This window comes from Centrocercus urophasianus, unplaced genomic scaffold (assembly GCF_019232065.1).
Source record: "Centrocercus urophasianus isolate 14NV4802_14NV808 unplaced genomic scaffold, USGS_Curo_1.0 seq_12, whole genome shotgun sequence".
Classification (NCBI taxonomy): domain Eukaryota; kingdom Metazoa; phylum Chordata; class Aves; order Galliformes; family Phasianidae; genus Centrocercus; species Centrocercus urophasianus.
The window spans coordinates 62,180,603-62,200,747 of NW_024884364.1; the positions used below are offsets into that span (position 1 = coordinate 62,180,603).

At 44.7% G+C, this 20,145-nt stretch overlaps 1 protein-coding gene across 1 annotated transcript in view; it reads right to left on the bottom strand.

The window, feature by feature from the left end:
• The window catches only part of IRS2 (insulin receptor substrate 2), a 29,946-nt gene extending 10,021 nt beyond the window's left edge, over positions 1 to 19,925 (bottom strand). Inside the window, 2 exon segments of the mRNA XM_042810356.1 lie at positions 16,483 to 18,004; positions 18,006 to 19,925. Coding sequence (XP_042666290.1) covers positions 16,483 to 18,004; positions 18,006 to 19,925 — 3,442 coding nt within the window.
• Between the last annotated feature and the right edge of the window lie 220 nt (positions 19,926 to 20,145).

A 20,145-nucleotide genomic window follows, 5' to 3' on the forward strand; every position in this document is an offset into this window, starting at 1 on the left:
GGGAATAGGAAAACGTTTTAAGAGATAGTTTTCAATTTTTGACAATTTTTCTAGAAATCTTTTAGAAACTTTCAACAATGTTCTCAATGTTGTCACTGTGAATTAGTTAATAACAAAGAAACAAGAGAAAAATGAAGGCAGGCAAGAAGCTGCAGACTTAGCATTCTCAAGGAAATCCTCAATGAGAAAACAAACATCCACAGGTGTCCAGTGCTTTTCAACAAAGCTCACTACTTCATTTTTGCCCATTTACTTCAAGTCCTCTTTTAAGGACAAAAATAATAATAATCAAAAAGCCAGGAGCAAAAGAAGTATTCCCTTTTAACACGGTTTCCCAGGGGGCTTTCAATATTTGACACACAGATTGTGCCTCTAATTTGTTTGCTAACCAATCCTTTCTCAGAAGGTTTATATGAAGATTTTTTTTTTCTGGATTTTTTTTTTTTAAATGACATTTGTTCTGTTCATATGTTGAAAGAGTTGTTTTTCATCCCCATGAGATCAGGTAAGAATCAGGTAAGAATCTTTCTCAGTGAAAGAAAAGTGAGCCAATGTGTTTTAGTGGATGCTACAAAGTAAGAACAGTTTGCTTTCTCAATTTTATATCTTCCAAAGTATCATTATGAATATCGTTTAATAACTACATATTTTAATTCAGCTATTAATCTTGTTGCATATAATGTCACTCCTGCTTTTCTAAAACTATGTCTCTAGTAGCGCAGAGTTATTAATACAGTAGCACGAATCGGGTTAAGCCCTTAACCATTTTCCTTTATTAACTCCATCTGAACAGTAATTGAAGCGTTCATATACAAAAGTGTGCATATTAAAAAAAAAAAGATATATGCCCATTAATAAAGCCAACGTCTTCTTATTTAAAGGCTGTGTCCTTCTGTAAACTGGCTTCTGTATTTCTCTTGTGCTAAGGCACTGTACACGCACACAAGCACAGCATATTTTCCTACTCACTGAGAACAAAATCTAAAAAAGTGAAATCTAGTAAAAGGTAAATTTCACTCAGACTTCAACAGCTTGCTTGTGGCACCAAGTTACAAGTGATAATCTGGTCCAGTATGTTGTCAGGGACACATAACAACACAGACACAAGGGAACTACATCCTTCTGTGAACAAGCCTTAAAATTTGCTCAGCCTCTGAAATAATTCTGAAGATGACTGTAGGAAATACATGCTTATTTTATTGTGGATAAAAAACTTTTTTTTTTTTCTTCTTACAAATGACATGGGATTTGGGACATAGCTCCTGCCCAGAACCAAACGAACCAAAAGAAAAGGTTAAGCAAATACTTTGTAATACCTCCACAGAGAATGATCAAAGCATCTTACCCTTTTCTCAGGTACACATAGGCCATGATCATCTTTCAAGATAATGTTTATCAAAGCAGTTCTAGCAATCCCATTAGAGACAACAAGCTGAGCTCTCACTAACATCCTTAGACAGTAGGCTTGCAGCCAACACACACACCTGGCACACTGGTTACTGTCCTACACTGGGACTCACAAATTTAGCGAGGTGCTTAGACCCTCACCCTTTAGATTCCTTATTTACATACTAGATTTATCCTCCCGTGCATTAACATTCCTGAGAAATGCCAAGAAAAATTAAAAGCACTTCTATCATGCATTTATAAAGCTAGCTTTTAAAACAAACAAGGGTACCTGTAGCTTCCTTTACAATGTGATGCTCTGAAGATAATATCTAGATGAATTAGCATTTATTTCTGAAGCTGATATGAATTGTAATGCATATGGAAGCAAATGTTATGTTAGGAAATAAAAGGAAAGAATGTATATTCATCACATGGGCATCATAACCATCATCCACATATCACATTTGGAGGATAAGTGCTGCTTTGTTTGATAGAAAAGGCAATAAGCTCAGTAAACTGTTTAGAAAAGTATTTTTTGTTTAAACAGCCTCCTCAGTCCTACTCAGATTTTGCTTTCTTTCTCACTCAAAAAGCACAGATTGTACAGAATAAATGAGATTGTTCCCAGCTCCTCTGCATGCACCCTGAATCCTCCCTAACTTTCCTGCAGAAATAAAGTGAAGCAAGCCTGGATTCATTTGGTCTGCAGGACCAAATAACAGACGCTAAAGTTTCACTTTCAAGAAAGGTAGTTAAAGAAATGCAGAACGCCAAGTTTCACCTACCCTAAGGAACAAGCAAGAATGAGACAGACAATGAATCCCAGCTTCAAAAACAGCATGTACTTGTGTTGTTTCTCCATAGCGAGACCTGGAGTACAAAATGTTACTTCTCCCAAGAAAAGAACATTTGTTTAAATATAAGAAATATTATGTTCTCAAACCACAGTGTGCTTTCCCAGCACTCTTCTCCAAACTTCAGAGACTGAAAAAGAGACAAAAAATAGGTATCAATCATGTCCTGTACTGCTGACTGCAGAGCACGAGGCTCTTTCTCCTGTAATTACAAAAGCTCTTAGAACATATTTGCATAAAGCTGTACTTGGCTGTCTCAAGAGCTCTGTTTCTTCCTTATCTCACAGGTGCTCTCACACATGCATCTTTGCTTCCTTTTGTTTAATGCTTCACTGATACGTTGCTACATAAATACGCATATAAGCAACCATTGATGCACAATTTTCTCTTCATTTTTTAAAGTTTTCTTAATGTTTGCCAGTATCTTGTATAGCATTTTGAAAAATACATTCTACTTAGAGCGATTAATCTGACCACGTGACCATGTAATGAGACCAGTATCTTTATGAAATTGTCAGGACTTTTTCTATACAGCAAGAAGACTGACACCCATCTTCATCACTTCATGAACGACACTTGAAAGTTTGGCTCTAGACCTACCAATGCTCAGAGAATTTCCCTAGACTTCAGTGGGTGTTTCCAGCACAGAGAGCTGGAGTATTTTCTCCCATTGCCAGCATCCTAACCTTCTAAACCTGTTTAGGACATCTCACATAGGTGTTGTGAGCACTTCAGGATGTCAAATTCATGATCTGGAGCCTCCTGGAGAATACTATGCAGTAGATAAGACTTTGTAAAAGCTAAGATATTGTCATAGAAATACTCTCTGCAGAAAGACTGCAGAAGAAACACTTTGCAAAACAAGTATTTTCCCTGATATGCCTGTAGCTTTAAAGCACAAGTTTGTTTCCAAGTTCTAAGGAGGTGATATCATTGCATATTTAATGTATTGTGATTGAGACCAGGAAATGCATTGAAAAGTGTTCAGTCAACAGTGCAGCAGCTGCATAGCTAGAGAAAACACAAATCCCTTTTAATTTCACATTTACTGAACACACACAATGCATCATAAACTATCATAGAGAGCAAGGCCAGGCCAGGCAAGACCGCTTAGCTGTACCAGTGGATGCACATATGAATATCAGTCTTGTTTTCAAGTCCTTTTGTTTTAAATAGCAAATTTGACGACACAAAACCACAGCCTCCAGAAGTTACATGCCTCTTTTATGCTTAGTGTGTAGGCTCCCTCTATAATCAGGGAAGGCCAAAGGTTTGTATCAATTATGAAGACTGGCCTTGACCTGCCTTTTCAGTATACCTTAAAGGTTCACGTATCTATCTTTTCAGTAATTACTAATGGAAGCTTGAACCTCATTTTAAGAGGACTTTTTAATTATGCTTCTAACAATTTGCTAATGAGATGTCTACAGATGGAGTCCAAACCTCTTAGATTTACATGCAGTGAAAAAACATGACTAGATGAAGAAAGCACCCCATGTGGAGAAACAAAACAGGAATACTGACACTCGGTTCCTACTGGAGACACTCGCACTGGAAACCTTCAACACTGGATGAACTGAGCAGCTTCATTCTGAACACATGTATTAAGGCCCCTAAGATTTCATCACAGAATCACTGAACTGCTTGGGTTGGAAGAGACCTTTTAAAGCTCACCCAGCACCTCCTCATGCTGTGGGCAGGGCTGCCCCCCCACCAGCTCAGGCTACTCAGTGCCCCATCCAACCCGGTCTTGAGCACCTCCAGGGATGGGGCACCAAAGCTTCTATGGGCCCACAAAGTGAAGAATTTGAGATACTGTGATAACCCTGTGGCCTCAGACAAAGATATTTCTGCCTATTAACGATACTTTTGGATCCATCAGGAGACCAGAAACACAAAATCCCACAAAACACATTAGGAAACAAATGGTTAAATTGCCTCCTTTGGAATATGCTCCCTTACCTTTCAAATAGTCTTACCCAGCCTATGCTAAACAATCCAACTGAAACTTTTCTGTAGCAAACACAAGATGTCTGTTTACAAACAGAAAAACCAACCAATCAACCTGAGGCACAACTCTACCACTGTTTCCCAGTTTGATTCTCAACCTCCCCAGTAGTCATCGGAAAAGTCCCTAAATCAAAAAGCCAGATTCAATCGATGTTTAAGATAAAAGACCACAGGAACACTTCCCCATACAGTAGATACAAGACTTCAACACGTTCACTCAGGGGAGAAAAATATTTCCATAAAACACGTACAAAATAAACCCAGCATGAACAGCCTTTAAATGAGTGGTTCTTCCATCGAGCTTTACAAATTACCACCCATGGACTAATTCAGAACTGTCAGCTTACTCTGTATCAGAGATTCTTAATTCCAGCAGCTATTTTTAATTAAAGTACACTGAAAAAAAATTAATTGAAGTAATTAATTATTGTGATTTCAGAAAGATATGATGTGGTTAAAAAGGGTCCAAAAAGGGATCTAAAACAATTCAGGAGAAAGGAAAGAAATGGTTGCAAGCTTCCCTATTAATATCTGATAGCCACTATGAAAAAACTTTGAAACCTCTGTCAAAATGAGATTAAAAATTACCACTTCATAGAGGCAGAAATTAAAAAATAGGTGCCACCATGCAGTTCAGGCCAAATATCCATGCTGTGAAAGAAAAGCTCCACTAAGATCTGATCCAACATAGAAACAGCAATTGGACTTCAAAGATATACAGCAATGTTGTCCATTCCCACACTCAGTGTCATAGCCACACAGGGTTATCCCAAGTACCATTCTGGGTTCCATGTATTCCCAGTGTTTTTTCCTTAACTAAACCACAGAATTTGGACAAGAATCCCCTGCTCCTGCATTAACTGAAAATCAAACAATTATTTTCAGCACTGTGCTAGTCTTTGTTTTTTAAACTGATGAGAAACAGTTTTCTGTGAATCAAACACACTGCATTTCCTGCTTCCTAGCAAGAATTAGCTTTGCTTGTGTTTTACATAAGTAACGAGTTAACACCTTCTTTGACACATATCACAATGTGAGTTGTTTCTTAGAGCACAGAAGGAAAATGAAAGCTTTACTCAGGTACACACAGACTGCTATACTAATCTGAGGATGATAAAGCCACTTCACCATTGAGCAAAACAATGATTTTACATAATTAAAAAACAGTGATAAAGTATTATAAAGAAGGACTTATTTGCCTACTACTCTGCCACCCTCAGCAGAGCTTGCTGGAGGCTTGCCTACTGAGTGCAATGAATAAGAGTTGGCTGCTCAGGCAGCTGTCAGCACAGTGCTTGGGAAAATGCCTCCAAAAGACCAGTTGAAAATCGGTGTTTGGTAAAGGGAATGGGATTGAAACCAAACAAACAGGAAATACTGAACAAAGAAATGTTTCTCAATATATCATCAGAGCTAAGATACCTAAGGACACAATGTGTACACTTCATTCCACTTGGGATGTAGAGTCCAAATTTTTGTCCTACGCACGAAACCTCTAAAGAGCTCAGTGTTTCTCTTTTAACTTCAGCAAGTAGAGAACTGCTGAAGGCATGGCATTTCTCTGTCTAAGTGCACTCAGACCCATAACTCCCATCTGCTGGGGGTCTAAGTCCTAGGAACACACCTTAAAATCACACCTACACTTCAATTAAGGAAACAGCAAGCTGCAATATAGTTATGTAGAAATTGTGAGTAAAAAAAAAAAAAATAAAAAATCAATGCAAGTATGTCCTTTGGCAAATTAAAAATAAGAAAAACACAAGCCTGAATGAATAAAAAAAGTCATTCAAATATCTCTATAAGTGGTTTTAAAATTGTATGGCTGAAGTTTTACTATCCTGTAAAGCTACAAGAGATAATTTATGAGTACAAAGAAGAAAAGTACTTGCTGAGGAGTGTGAAGAGTATAAAGTGTTGCATTCCTTTCTCTTACTATGGTGACAGAGCATCCACATAGCCAGGAAGGCAAGTCAAATCTTGCCAGGTTCTTGACAGATGCAGCAGACATGGGGGATAACTTCTCTTGCAAAACACTCTCTCAGTTGACTTTTCATAACCACTGCATCAAACAGCAGCATGGTACCTAAATGTCTTATATACACCTCATTCTGAGCAGAGACCAGCTCCTTCTGCCATAAAGCACAATAGTTAAGCTGTGCTCATTCAAGCTCCATGTCTAAGGCTATTGTTTACGCTTCCTATCATAGCCAAGAATATAGAGACACAGAAACACAAGGGTTTGGAGGGACCTCTGGAGATGATTTAGCCCAACCCCATGCTAAACTAGGTTCTCTAGAGCAAGTGACACAGGAAAGTGTCCAGGTGGGATCTGAGTATCTCCAAAGGAGGAAACTCCACAGCCCCTCCGGACAACCTGCTCCAGTGCTTTGTCACTCTTAAAGGGAAGATGATCTCTCTCATGTTCAGGTGGAACTTCCTGTGTTTCTGTTTGTGCCCACTGCCACTGGATCTGTTGCTGAGCACCACCAAAAACAGCCTGGCTCTACCCACTTGCCACCTGCTCTTTAGATATTTAAAAGCATTGGTAAGATCCCCCCACTCCACAGCCTTCTCTTCTCCAGGCTGAAAAGCCCCAGGTCTCTCAGCCTTTCTTTACAAGGGAGATATTCCAGTTCCCTCACCATGATCCCTGTAGCCCTGATAATAAAACAATAAAAAACAACAGATACACTATTCTAATGTTACCAACTCTTACATTGCATTAAGTATACTGTCACTTGAATATTTGCACTAATGGGGAAAAAAAAACTAAAGAGGACCTGGTCTAGAAATCATTTACAGTGCTGAAATTCACTGGTGCATTTATATCTGGAAATCATCCTATTGGCTAACATTCAAGAACTGATTACTACCAAATTATTTATTTAGAACCCATACAATCTACTATTTATTTAGATTACACCAGTTACTGTTGAAGGTTTATCTTCTCAAACAAACATCTTGTCTTTTACAGATTAAAACAGAGAAGTATGACAAATCATATTTTTGTAGAACTCCAAAAGAAAGCAGAAGCATCCTAGCACTTATTTGCGCAAGCAAGAATCTCTCTCTGACGTTTGTGAGGGGAACTGCTGGAATATTGGGTTTATAAGGTCATTAGTACTCCCATTTTATGTTTACAGCCAACTCCCTGAAGCGTTATGTGCTCCACAATCATACATTTATCCCTTATGCCTCTTTGCATACTCATTTCCTGTAACTATTGTTAAAGTCATGAACACGAATTCCGTGACCACTATGGAGCCAATTATGTACCCCTGCACTGCTTTACCAGTTTGATTCCAATTCTAAATATAAAATGCTCATAGTTTTATTAGATCAAGACTAATTAGTTGTAAATAATGCTCATAATAAAGTAATTTTTGCAGTTCACAAACAATTTGAATACTTATCATCATCATAAGTTTTTATCAAGAGCTCTTGATTATTACAACAGAAGCATAACTTTTCTTCTTATTATGTAGAAGAGACAATATTATTACAGTTAATGCTTCATTGATTTTTGGCAGAAACAATTGCTCAGGAATTAAATCTTCATTGTAAAAGATGCAAGTCCAGCCTCTTATAAATATTTCCAAATGATATTATGACACAATTGAGAGAAACTACCATACAGATGAATTTCACCTCCACCTTTCAGATCCAAATCTCAGAACCCCCTTGCAAAGAAATCCTTTTCTGGTATGACCTAAAGGGGTTTGTGTCAATTCTACTCCTGCTTCTTATACATAATGCTAAAATGTAGCACTAGAAGTTGTTAGGAATAACTTTGTATAGCGTCAGTTACTCCATTTCCCAAGGCTAACTAAGCCAGCTTCGCTGCTACTTTCTCGTCCTCAGTAACTCTCCCTGTCCTGCGGGTGCTCACCTCCCATGTGAAAGCCAAGCCTAACTTTCCCACAGAAGATGTTCACAGGAATGTTTCATTCAATCAAGACTGTAACTTGCAGGGAGGAAAAGACCATATCCAAAAGAAAAATCTTCCAATTCCTCATTCCGGACATTAGCCTGACAGCGTTTGCCAATTTAAAGGGTTAAACTGGACATAAAGAACCCTCTTTAACATCATTTTTAAATGATAAGCTGCCAGGGAAGACACAAGACAATGGGTAAGTCTAAAGTTGCTTAGATCTAATTTCACTGACAGGATTTTCCCACTGCTACTGGAAAGATTTAATGATTCGTCTTTGACTTCAGAGAAGCCGAGTCCTCACCTCAAGTCTTGCTTACAGCATTATTCTTCATCTACTTGAAACTGCCTGTGAAATTGAGCCAAACTGAATGGCGAGCTTCATACCTTGCACTCATCACCAGAGCACGTTTCAAACACATTTTTTAAAGCATCACTTCAAAAAGCTTAGAAGACTTTCCACTGCGTTCTGTTGTTTCTAATAAACTTCTGCTGTTGGTGGTAGTGGCAAGTTTCTGGCTTGGCATTGCACTCAAGCCCCAGTGCCTCCATTTCTGACCCCTTCAAACAAAAACAAGCTGCTCAACAATGTCTAATCCGTGCGTCATGTAATCCTGCTTAATACTCTACAAACTCTGGGTAATATTTGGGTAGTTTTTAAATTTAGCAAAGAACATCCTGGCCTACTTCAAAGACACCCTCGCCTTGGGTAGCGTCCGCGAGGAACGTCACCCATGTGCGTTTCAAATCAGAACGGCAACCTAACGTAAACACACAAGTGAAGGAAAGACAAATTAAGAGATCCCGGCCTAGTGACATAATAACAACATTTAACACTAGCAGGCAGACAACAGAAAAATGAATGCATTATGCAACCGCGGCACACACTATTCATAAACAGCTAAAGGCAGCCTCCGAGCAGCACAGGGCTGAGCCCCTCACCAGCACCCCACAGCCCTGATGGCTAAATCACACACGTGCTCCTACCATCTGCACTGAGCTGTGGAATAGGAAGTCGGGTGTCACTCCAGCAGAGAAACAGAAAATCCCTTCTTTGAGGCACCCTTTGCTTTCTACAATGTAATTATCTCAGAAGCGTCTCACACCACGAGAGCTTCTGAAGAAGGCTAAATTAAATGCCACAATAATTCTTGCGTATACACCCAAACGTCCTTCCTAAGATCTTTCAGAGCCTGGCTGAAGGACAAATGTGCTCCTGTTTTGTTGAGGCTGTCAGGCAGACAGTCTCCGGTCATTAGCCTTTTGTCAACAGCGATGCTGGGGTAGATTACGAGCGCAGAGCCTGTCGTGGCAGGTGCATGGCCCTGGGGCTGCCATCTGCCAGGAAGGAAGTGTTCTCCTCTAGGATGCTGAAGAGATTGACAAAATGTAAACAAAACACTGAATCACTACTAATGTATGGCTACTACGATCCTCTTCCGCAACGTAGATGTTACGATCAGAGGAGGGGCTTAGTCTGGCGGTTCAGTTTTTCAGTCAGCAAACCAGTGACAGAAATAGTCGAGATAAACGCACTCTAGAGCTGGTTTTTTTATTTTATTTTTTATTTTTAAATATATTGTGAGAATAGCCAAGATAAGCAAATCCAGGTTTGACAGAAAACAAACTCAGTGCCAAAAAGATGCATTACTTCTCCACTTGCAGCTTCTAGTGCGTTTCTTTACAATACGTATTGCCCTCCACTGTGTGTATGCAAAAAAAATGCTTTTTGTTATTATTTTCCTACACCTCTGCATAACTCAGGACTGTCACTGCTGATAAATAATTGATTATTTGAAAAGAAAAACAGATAATTTGTAAATATGAAAAAGTGGGCCAATAACAGAACTCAAAATATTGTACTTTTTTTTTTTTTTTTTTTTTTTTTTTTTTAAAATAAAATTCAAATTGAATCCCTCACATTTAGAGCAAACATTTATGCTGAACAATGCTGGTTTTGCTTTGACTGGTGTTGGAGGTCTGTGCTTCACTGCAGCTGCCAGAGAGTAGCACCCCTCCAAGGCACACCACTTACCAGAGGAGTCCCAGCAACAACACCTGTTCCTCAGGAGAGCTGCCCATAGCGCCTAATAGAGATGATGCTCCTCTGTTGTCCTTTAGGAAGGCTCAGGCGTTACTGCCTGACTTAGCGCTCTCACACTGAAGTGCCTTGTTTTAAGTTACCTTCTGTAAAGGTGCAAATAACCTTTATGGGGCTTTTTCTGGTTTTTGTCTAAGTTTTCAGTCCAGCTAACAATGCCTAAGCCTCAAGTATAAATACAACCCTGAAACTACGAGATTCATCCAATGTAAAGGAGTGTGGAAACAACAAATGTGATCTAAACCAGTAACCCAGGTTTCTTCTACAGCTCACAGAGGTGCAGCCAGGTGGAGGGAAAATTCATGCTGCTTTCTAGTAGGTGTCTACATAAGGTTTGGAGGAGCACTCCTCTGGAGGAGCTCTGTTTACTTCAGCTGATTCTAGAGGACCAGGAGATACACACGGTCAGGCTCCAGAGAAAAACACCAGGGAGAAAACAAAAAAAAAAGTTGTCCTTTGGACAGGCTCCAGGAGGAAAAGCTGTCTTTTCAGCAATTGGCAGCAAGGAACTATTCAGCTGAACTTGGCTCTTCAGGACTGCCACTCTTGACCCCCTTCATGTACACACACCAACTTTAAAAACAACTGTGCTCCAGACAATGCACACACAAGCAAAATGCATCTGAACTCTGAGGTCAGCGCACTATCTCTAAAAATGAATGGATGCTACTGATTTCCACATGCACACAGCTCACTTTTAAGCAAACACTCAAAGAAATAACAAAAAGAACTGTGAAACCCTCAACATCGCACACCCTTATGGATCAAATAAGCCACTATACTTGCATTTTACTTTTATTAAACACATTTTGCTAACAATGTTAAAACTCCACAAACTGCTACAGTATACCACAACTAATACATAACACACGTAGACACAAAGAAAACAAGCAGACAACCACTTTAACAGCATACTACACCCTCAACAAATAATAATAAAACAAAAAAAAACAAAAAACCAAGCTATGGCTACTTATGTTTATTACTTTGAAAATAAACATATTAACTGTGCTTCCTAAGTGCTTTACTGCAAATCTGATACAAAGAGAAAAATGCCTGAATGTGTCTATGTTGCCATTGAACTGACAAATAGGGAGGAAAGTTACATTACATACACTAATGATAGCATCATTTTTGTGTAGATGCTTGAACTTTGAAACCACTTCAGCATTCCAGTATAATTACTGCTATTTAAAAATGCCAGTAAATCAAGTGTAAAAAATCCCATGCTATTCCCTCCTTATTAGAGAAAAAAACAACCAATGCACAACAGCAACAAACAAACCAAAGACCGCCATATAAAACAAGTCCTAATGCTCTTTCTGTTCAAACACTCCTTTATGCATTTTGGTTACAAGGGAATGTTAGTTTCTGTAGCTATCTTGAAAGAAATCAAGTAATCAGAAGCAATCACCAACCTAAGCATTTCCTCTGCCTTGAGCAATGACTGTACCGGTGCATTTTAGAACAAACTCACCATTCAACTCTGTCTATAACAATTTATCTTAAATGACTCAAAGCAACCATGACATTCCTAACAAGAACAGTATAGCTAAATGTAATTTAGAGTATAAAGCAGAATAGAAGTCTAACACGTTACAAGTTTAAATATTCTATCTGCTTGTAAAAAGCTGCCATCCACATAATCAACAGAATTTAAAATATCAAAGGCTTCATTTAATCTCAGATAGCTTCAGTTTACATTCTGTTCCACAAATGGCGCTGCTGGGTTCAGGCTTTGCCATTTTGGTGTGGTTACCTGTAAAATGCAATCCGAGAGACAAAAAGTGCTTTCATAGAGGCAGTAAAAGACAACCTCAAATGTTTAATTCTAAGCAGTAAAATCCAACTATGTGAGTTGTTAAAAGCAGTTCAGTTCTTTCACGTGTTAATTATGATGTTCTTAAGGAACTTATCAGCAAGGGAAAATACTATGCTTACAACTAATTTACTCAAAGATGATTTTAAAGGATGTACGGGTTGCTAACACAACACACAGTTCTTTCAATCCTTTTAAGAAGTCATTTTAAAAAAAATGAATACAAGTTTTGGAAATGAGACAATTAAACATTCTCACGCTGCTCTCAGAATCAAAACTTTATGGCAGTTGGCATACTAGAATGGAAAAAAAATTAATAATTCATTGTGCAAAGATATCTGCAGAAAAAAAAAGGAAACAAGGGTTATGTTTGAAATAATCTGAAATGCCATTAGAAAGACACAGGGAGAGAGTTCTTGAGATAGGCTTTTTATTTGGTTTAGATGCAATCACAAAACCCTCACAAAAGTAAGAACTAATTAACAAGGGGGAGGTTCATTATTATCAAAAATCACCTTATTACGATCTTCAGTAGATGCATTACAGATGATTACTTTAAATTAAGACAACAAAACTAACACAGGAAGTAAACAATCCTCAGTTGTTGGTGGTGGTGGTGCTTTTTTTGTTTTGTTTTTTTGCACCATTATACATAATATCTGTTCAGTTTTAAAAAATTAGTCCAAATACTATAAGCATTTAAAAGTTACAGAGCATTTTGTTAAGAGAAGACAAAAATGAATTATAACACACTCAAGTCCAGTGTTTTCAATTAAGCAGAACTCCCAATTACACAGTCACTAACCTTAATGGGAATTTTACTTCAAATTCCAGGATTACAACAAAAGGTAAAATCTTTACCCCACTGAAACTGAGACAAAACTCCCACTTTACTTCAACAGAGTTAAGATTCAGCATAAAAAGTTACCTCATTTTTGAGTGTTACCTGCTATAAATACACTGGAATAAATAATTGACACTATATGAGAAAAAGACTGCAAATGTCTCTATAAACAATAAAACCATACACAGGGCATACATTTCTTTAAGCGAAAAAGCAGTCAGAATGTCAGAACGAAAGGCTAGCTAATTATCCACATCCAACAAGAGCTTTAACTGACCAGTAAAACCATTATTTTATTTACAAATTGGAAGAAAGCAAGCATTTCTCAGATTCTTAAGTATGCGCACACTTTCAGAGTACAGTAAAACTAAATGCACTGATGACTTCAAGCAACCTCTTGATTTCTCTGTTGTCACAGCCATTGTGGTGGCACAAGCTCGCCCTTGTCTTGAGAGGACAACATGGAAAGAGATCCCAGAAACACAGCGTTACTACAGCAGAGGTCAGGTACCGGCAGCAGAAAAAAGCTACGTGTGAAAACCAACCACCTTCAAATAACACAGACAATTTCCTGCAAAGCATTTATCCACGTGAAAATACATTGATTGCTACAGAGCTTAAGAAGAATTCAAATTGATTTTTTCCATGTATCTTACACTAATTTACTATTAAAGTAATTATAAAAAGCTTGTTTGTATATCCTGTATCTGACTTGTTCGCTTGCTCCAATTATTAAGCACACATGGATCCTCCACTGTCTTAAGAACTCCATAGAAAAATCCCTCTTCTGTTTGAAAAGGCAAAGCCTACCACTCAGATACACAAAAACAAAATTTGAAAATAGTGCAAACAGCTCAGTAAACAATGCTGATTACATGTGATGTAAGAGATCTCTCATGCAAACCATTATTTTACTAAAATAGATTCTCTCAAATCTACCTGAATTACTGCTGTGTTAAAATAACAGTTTACTCTTGCTTTTGCTCAAATATAGTCTCCTTTAAATTGTCTCTATATTTCTCTGCAGAATATGGAAGTCTTAGCAATCTCCCAAGCCACAGCTTTCAGAATTCAAATACACAACACTAAGTGATCATTTTAACAGTGGCAGAAGCAGCTCTGTAAACAAACTCCAGTGTTAAAACCTAATGAAAACCAAAAGAGAAACCTGGAAATTTGCACAAGTGGATCCCATATACACCAGGAAGAAACTTGTCAGGGTATTTCCACAAACCCCTGCTACAGCTTTTCCTGCTCTCCTGCCACAAACACAGCTCACATGAAGCCCTGGGTTTGACATACAACCCAGAGCACTCTGACTGATGCTTGTGCAGCTTTTTTCTTACCGCCCTCACTTCATATTGGCTACAGCAATCCCATAGTAGAGCAACTGCGCAGCAGGCAGACACATTTTCCAGGGAAACAGGAGGGTGGAAGGAGAGCTTTGCCTCCTACGTGGAGATTAAACCTCAGCGAGTTTACCCAGAGCACTTCTGGATGAGGTCTACGTTTATGAGCTTAAAGGAAATAGGGAAAATAAATACACATACAGATTAAATATTAAAGTCTGTCTATAACCACGCTTTGATAAATATACAATAGAATTAAATCCTCTCTCAGTACGTTATGTACCAAATTGACGTGGCCATGTTTCTGGCATTACCCCTTTGTTTACTTTGCAGGAAGACAGTAGTCAGTCCCCAGCTCGGCTGCCCCACTCCCGCTCCCAACCCGGCTGATGGGAGCTCTGCCATACACGCCAGGTTTTCTCTGTCACTGCCTCCCACAGCCCTCCCCCTGTTTTCCCCCTCTGCCTTGGGGTCAGCAGTTTGGAGACTGTTGTGGAAATAGTTGTTTCCCAACAACAGTTTGGTTTGCACTTAGGGCCATAGGTGGTCTAGAAAACCCGTTATTTCTGTGAAAATCAGTTTGCAAAGAAACACACACAATAGCTTGTGTGTCCTAGGCTGTGAATTCAAAGCTGGCCTTGTATAGGGCAACGCAACCCATACGCGCAGCATCTGCACCGCTTCAGGTCACGACATACGAATCCTGAAAATGACCCCAGCAAAAACAAAAGCAACCGCCAAATAACACTCTGCCCTCAGCCCTTCAAGTCATTCAGAATAAGCGTGCATCCTTTAAAACTTTGCCATCTCATTCAACAATCCTCTCGCGTTAATTAGGTTCAACGCTTGCTCTGCCAGCGCTGGAGCTCTCATCTTTTCCATCTTCCTGTACTTCCTATCAAAAGAGAAAATATTTTCTTCTTCAAAATCAACTGGCTAGGAAGAAAACAGAAGGAAAAACATTGCAAGCGTGGCTTACAGACTGTCACTTTTCGCACATAATTGATGACCTCTGTCAGCAGCACGGATGCAGAAGCAACACGTATTTACCTCCAAGCAACCGCTTCTGCGCACTATGTCGTTTCACCCAGCCAGCCCATAAACATCTATTACAGATCTACATGCATACAGGTTTAAAGTACCGTGTCTTGAATAAATGCAACAGCAAAGAGAATCCCTACAGTGCCTCATCATTAACTTTTAATCCTTGACAGATTGGCTGTTCTGGGCCCTCCCCAGCCAGCATTCACTTGTGTACGAATTCCCGCTTGTTAGGAAGAGGCGGGTTGCTATTTGCAAGGAGGGACGAAAGGGGGGAGGAGAGCAGGGAGGGAAGGGTGTCCTTTGTTCTTCCCTTTTTAAGAAAAAAAAGAGCAGGAAAACCAGCACCTCAACAAAGGAACAGCTACAGAATTAAAACATGCATTCTCCCTCGGCCCTCGTTTCACATTTTGTTGGCTTGCTTTTGTCATTGAACACAGAACGTTGGTGCCCCGATACCCTGCCATCACTCCCGGAGGCGAGCCCAGCCGCCATGGGGCGCGCTCCAAGCAAGATGCACAATGCCACATGGGGCAGCCTGCGTGCACAGCAACTGCTGGACATACGGGGAGAATTTTTTGGTTTTGTTTTCAATTTAACATTCACCATGATTCAGTGTTAAACTTTTGCAAGAGATAAGAGATATCAAAATTTAGATATTCAAAATAACCCTTCTAATTTTGTTATGATTGACCTTCTTAGCCTGAGTGCCAGGGATTTTTCTGTAATCTCCTGTCCTCACCCCAACTCGATCATTTTACATTGTTAAATAATATTTAGAAGCTGTATTAACATGAATTATTTTGGCCACGTTTTCCAAACACTTTCTGAAATCTTACATGAGAAAACTCTGAAGTATAACCCAACCATGGCAACAACGTAAACATCAGCTTCTTTGGGGTATCCCGAAGTAAACACTCATAGCAGCCCAGAAGAATTTAAACACAAAGGAATATCCCCAAAGTAAACTTTTCCCTCATACAAAGAGGCAGCAAGCTCCTTCAAGACTGGTGATTACAGCATGCATTTAGGAAAGGAGACTTTAAAGAAAGAGCGATGAGAGAGCGCTCTCTGCCACAAAACCCAGTCCCACTGTGAGGAATAAACTCACTCCAGCCAAGCACCATTTGGTGTAGCTACTCACCTTTCACAGCGCTTGCTTCTTTCAGGTTGTGAGACAGAAAGTCTATGCTGGCGTAGGCGCTCATCTCCACTCCATTGACACCTCCGTTCAGGACATGCCTGGCTTTCGACCTGGCTTTGTCACAGCCTGCCAGGCTGCCGTCTACCAAGTCGACGGCGATGTAGTTGAGGCCGTTCTGGAAGCCAGCCGAGGTCTCCCGGCACATGGGGCTGCTGCCCTGCTCCTCCTCCAGGCCTTCGCTTTTCCTGAGGGACACGTTCTCCACCGAGGCTGAGTTGTGCCTTTTGGGGTTGTGTGCAAAAGAGGGGGACACGGGGGTCACAGTGGTGGTGGAGGAGAAAGTTTCCGAGCTGTGCCTCCTGCGCCCCTGGGGGTCAGCCCGGATGACCTTGGCCCCACGGTTGGGGTCTGGGGGTGGGCTGGAAAGAATGAAGGCCTCCACCCCAGAGAGGGTGAGCCTCTTCACCCCGGCTGTTGGGCTGGTGACCCGGGCACTTTCTGGCTTCTGAACGATGGGTTGGGGTGGGGTAGTGGCCATGCCGAAGGTCATCTCAGTATAATCTCCACTGTCGGATGGGCTGGACAGACAGGCCACCCCCCCAGCCGTCTTCATGTAGCGCCCATCAGGCTGGCTGGTGCTGGAGGAAGAGCCAGGCGAGAGTGCTTCCAAAGAGCCCACCGAGACCGTGCCTGACTGGGAGGGTGATTGTGAGCTGAAGTCGATGTTCATGTAGTCGGAGAGAGGGGAGCGCCTCTGCCCTGTGCCCGAGCCCAGGGAAGAGGCTGGGCTGTCGGTGGGCAGCGAGGGGGGAGAATAGACAGCGGCATCCCCAAAGTCAATGTTGATGTATTCCCCGGGGCTCTTGGGCTCGGGAGGCAAGGGGTGTTCGTTCATGCTGGGCAGCATCGTCCGCAAGGTCTCCAGAGACAGGCGGCTGGGCCGGACGGCCCTCTGGCACCGCTGGCTGAGGAACCCCTCAGTCCGGCTGTGCCGCAGGGGCGAAGGCACCGTGTGGCTGGAGGGGGCAAAGGTGCCGGCTGGGGACGGAGCCACTCCGCACATTGCCTCCTCAGGGATCATCCTGCCCGGAGAGTTCATGAACACGTACTGGTCGCTGTCCTTAGCCAGGCCCTGGCTCTTGTAGGAGCGGGGCAGGGAGCTGTAAGAGTAGCAGCCGGGTTTGAGGGGCTCGCCAGCCCCGTGCCCCGCGGGGACAAAGAAGAAGTCCGGGGGGGTGAGGGAGGGAGCCTGGGACCCCTGATGGGGGTCCCGAGGGGACATATTGATGTAGTCGCCGTTGCTCAGCCTCCCATCCGAACTCTCCATGGACAGCTTGGAGCCGCACCACATCCTCATGTAGCCGCTGTCGTCGGGGGAACTTTCCCCTGGCGAGCTGGTCTTATAGCTGCTCCCGTTGCCGGGGGAGCCGCCTCCCACCCCCGCTCGGGGCTGCAGAATCTGCTTGGGGGCCGACACGCTGGTGGGGCTCATGGGCATGTAGTCATCGCCACCCCGCCCCCCCCCGACCAAGGGCCGCGGCCACGCCGGGGGTCATAGGCATGTAGCCATCATCATCTCCGCCCCCGCCCCCGCCTCCCCCCCCTGCCGGCGGCCCCAGGTTGGTACTGCTGCTGCCGGAGCTGCGGTGAGAGCCGATCTCGATGTCCCCGTAGTCCTCGGGGTAGGGGGTGTAGGTGACTTTGGGGGAAGCCCCGGCCGGGCAGGAGGGGAAGAGGCGGCCGGCGCTGCCGGCGAAGGTGGCCCGCATTAGCGTGTACTCGTCCAGGGAGGCGGAGGAGACCTGCGGCGGGGCGGGCCGCTGCCGGCACGGGGTGGTCAGCGAGTAGGTTCGCTTGCGGTGGCCCCGGTCAACCTCGGGGCAAGGCCGGTAGCAGAGACGGCCGCTCGGGGGCCGCTCCATCGCCATGTAGCCATACAGGTCGGTGCCGCCGCCGGAGTCCCGCACCGGGGGGGTCTCGGCCACCGATTCCGGCGTGTTGCTGCGGTTGCTGGCGGTGGAGGAGGAGGAGAAGGGCCGCGGGTCGCCGCCCGGGCTGGAGCCGTACTCGTCGAAGGACATGAAGCCCGCGTCGCTGGGCGAGCCGGACACCGAGGCGCTGCCGCTGGACGGGCGCTGCGGGTGATGCGGGTGGGCCGGCTCGGAGCCCAGGCCGCTGCTGGAGGAGAGACTGACGGGGCTAGTGGCGGAGGGGGGCGAGTGGGAGGCGGGCATGGACATGGAACGGCTGCTTTGCAGCCCGCCCCCGGCCAGCACCGGCAGCAGCTTCCCCGCCGGCCGCCCTCCGCCGCCGCTCAGCGTGTGCGAGCGGCTGAGTGGGGTCCGCACGGGGCCGGGGCTCATGGGGCTGCCGGCAGCCGAGCCCACCCGGCAGCCGTCGCCCTCGCTGGCCGTCCGCACCCGGCACGGCGCGGCCCTGCTGCCGGCGGCCAGGCTGTCGGTGCGGGAGCGGCGGAGCAGGCCGGTCTGGCTGGGCGGCAGGTTGACCAGGTGGTGGTGCCGGCGGCCCGGCACGGTGATGGGGTGCGTGGCCGAGGGGCCGCCGCCTCCGGCCGCCCCCCCGGAGGAAGAGGAGGACGACGACTGGCTCTTGCTGCGGGGCCGGAACTCGGACAGCTCCTTTAGAGCCTTCATAGCCTCCAGGATGGTCTCGTGGATGTTCTGGGCCACCACCGAGTCGTCCGCCTGCATCCACAGCTCGCCGGGCCCGGTGGCGGCCGAACGGCCCACCTCAATGAAGAAGAAGCTGTCCGAGTGGCCGCAGCGGCGGATGTTCATCAACTGCAGCGTGACCGAGGGCAGCTCGCAGTTGAGGCGCACGAAGCCGATGGTGCGGGCCGAGAGGCAGAGGCGGTGCACGCCGGTGAGGTTCTTGCTCTGCCCCAAGCCCTTGGGCTTCAGTGTCACCTGCCAGACCTCCCGGTAGGCGGCGGCGGCCGGCGTCACCAGCCCGTAGTCGGACTCCTCGCCGGCGGCCAGCGCGGCGAAGGGCGAAGGCAGGGGGCGGTGCGGGGAGCCGGCGGCCGCCTTGCCCTCACTCAGCAGGTCGGTGAGGGCGCGGTACCAGCCCTCCTGCTCCTGCTCGTTCTCGGCCGCCACGGCGAAGTACTCGTCCTTGGTGTAGAGGGCGATGAGGTACTTGTGCTTGGCGTCCGCCCGCTTGTTGATGTTGAGGCACGAGTCCAGCGCGATCACCCGCTTGGGCGCCCCGGACTTGTTCCTCCATTTCTTCTCGCTCTCGTAGTACTCCAGCCGGGCGCCCCCCGCCTCCTCCCCGCCGCCGCCCGGGCCGCGCAGCACGAAGAAGCGCTTGTGGCCGTGCTTCTGCTTGCGCAGGTAGCCGCACTTCCTCACGCCGCGGTTGTTGTTGTTGTTGTTCAGATTGGGGCCGGGCGGCAGCCCCGGCGCGGCGGGGCTCGCCATCCCCCGGCCGTGCGCTGCCGACGCCGAGCGGGGCTGGGGTTGAGCGGCTCCGCCGCGGGGAGAGCGCGGCCGCCCGGGCTCCTCAGCCGCGCCGGGGCCGGCTCTAAGCAGCGGGCGCTGCCGGCGGCCGCCCGGCGTCCTGCCCGCCTCGGCTCCCGGCGGCGGCGCCCGGCCGGTGCTGCTGCTGCCGCGGCGGCTGCTGCCTGTGCCGGCGGGAGCG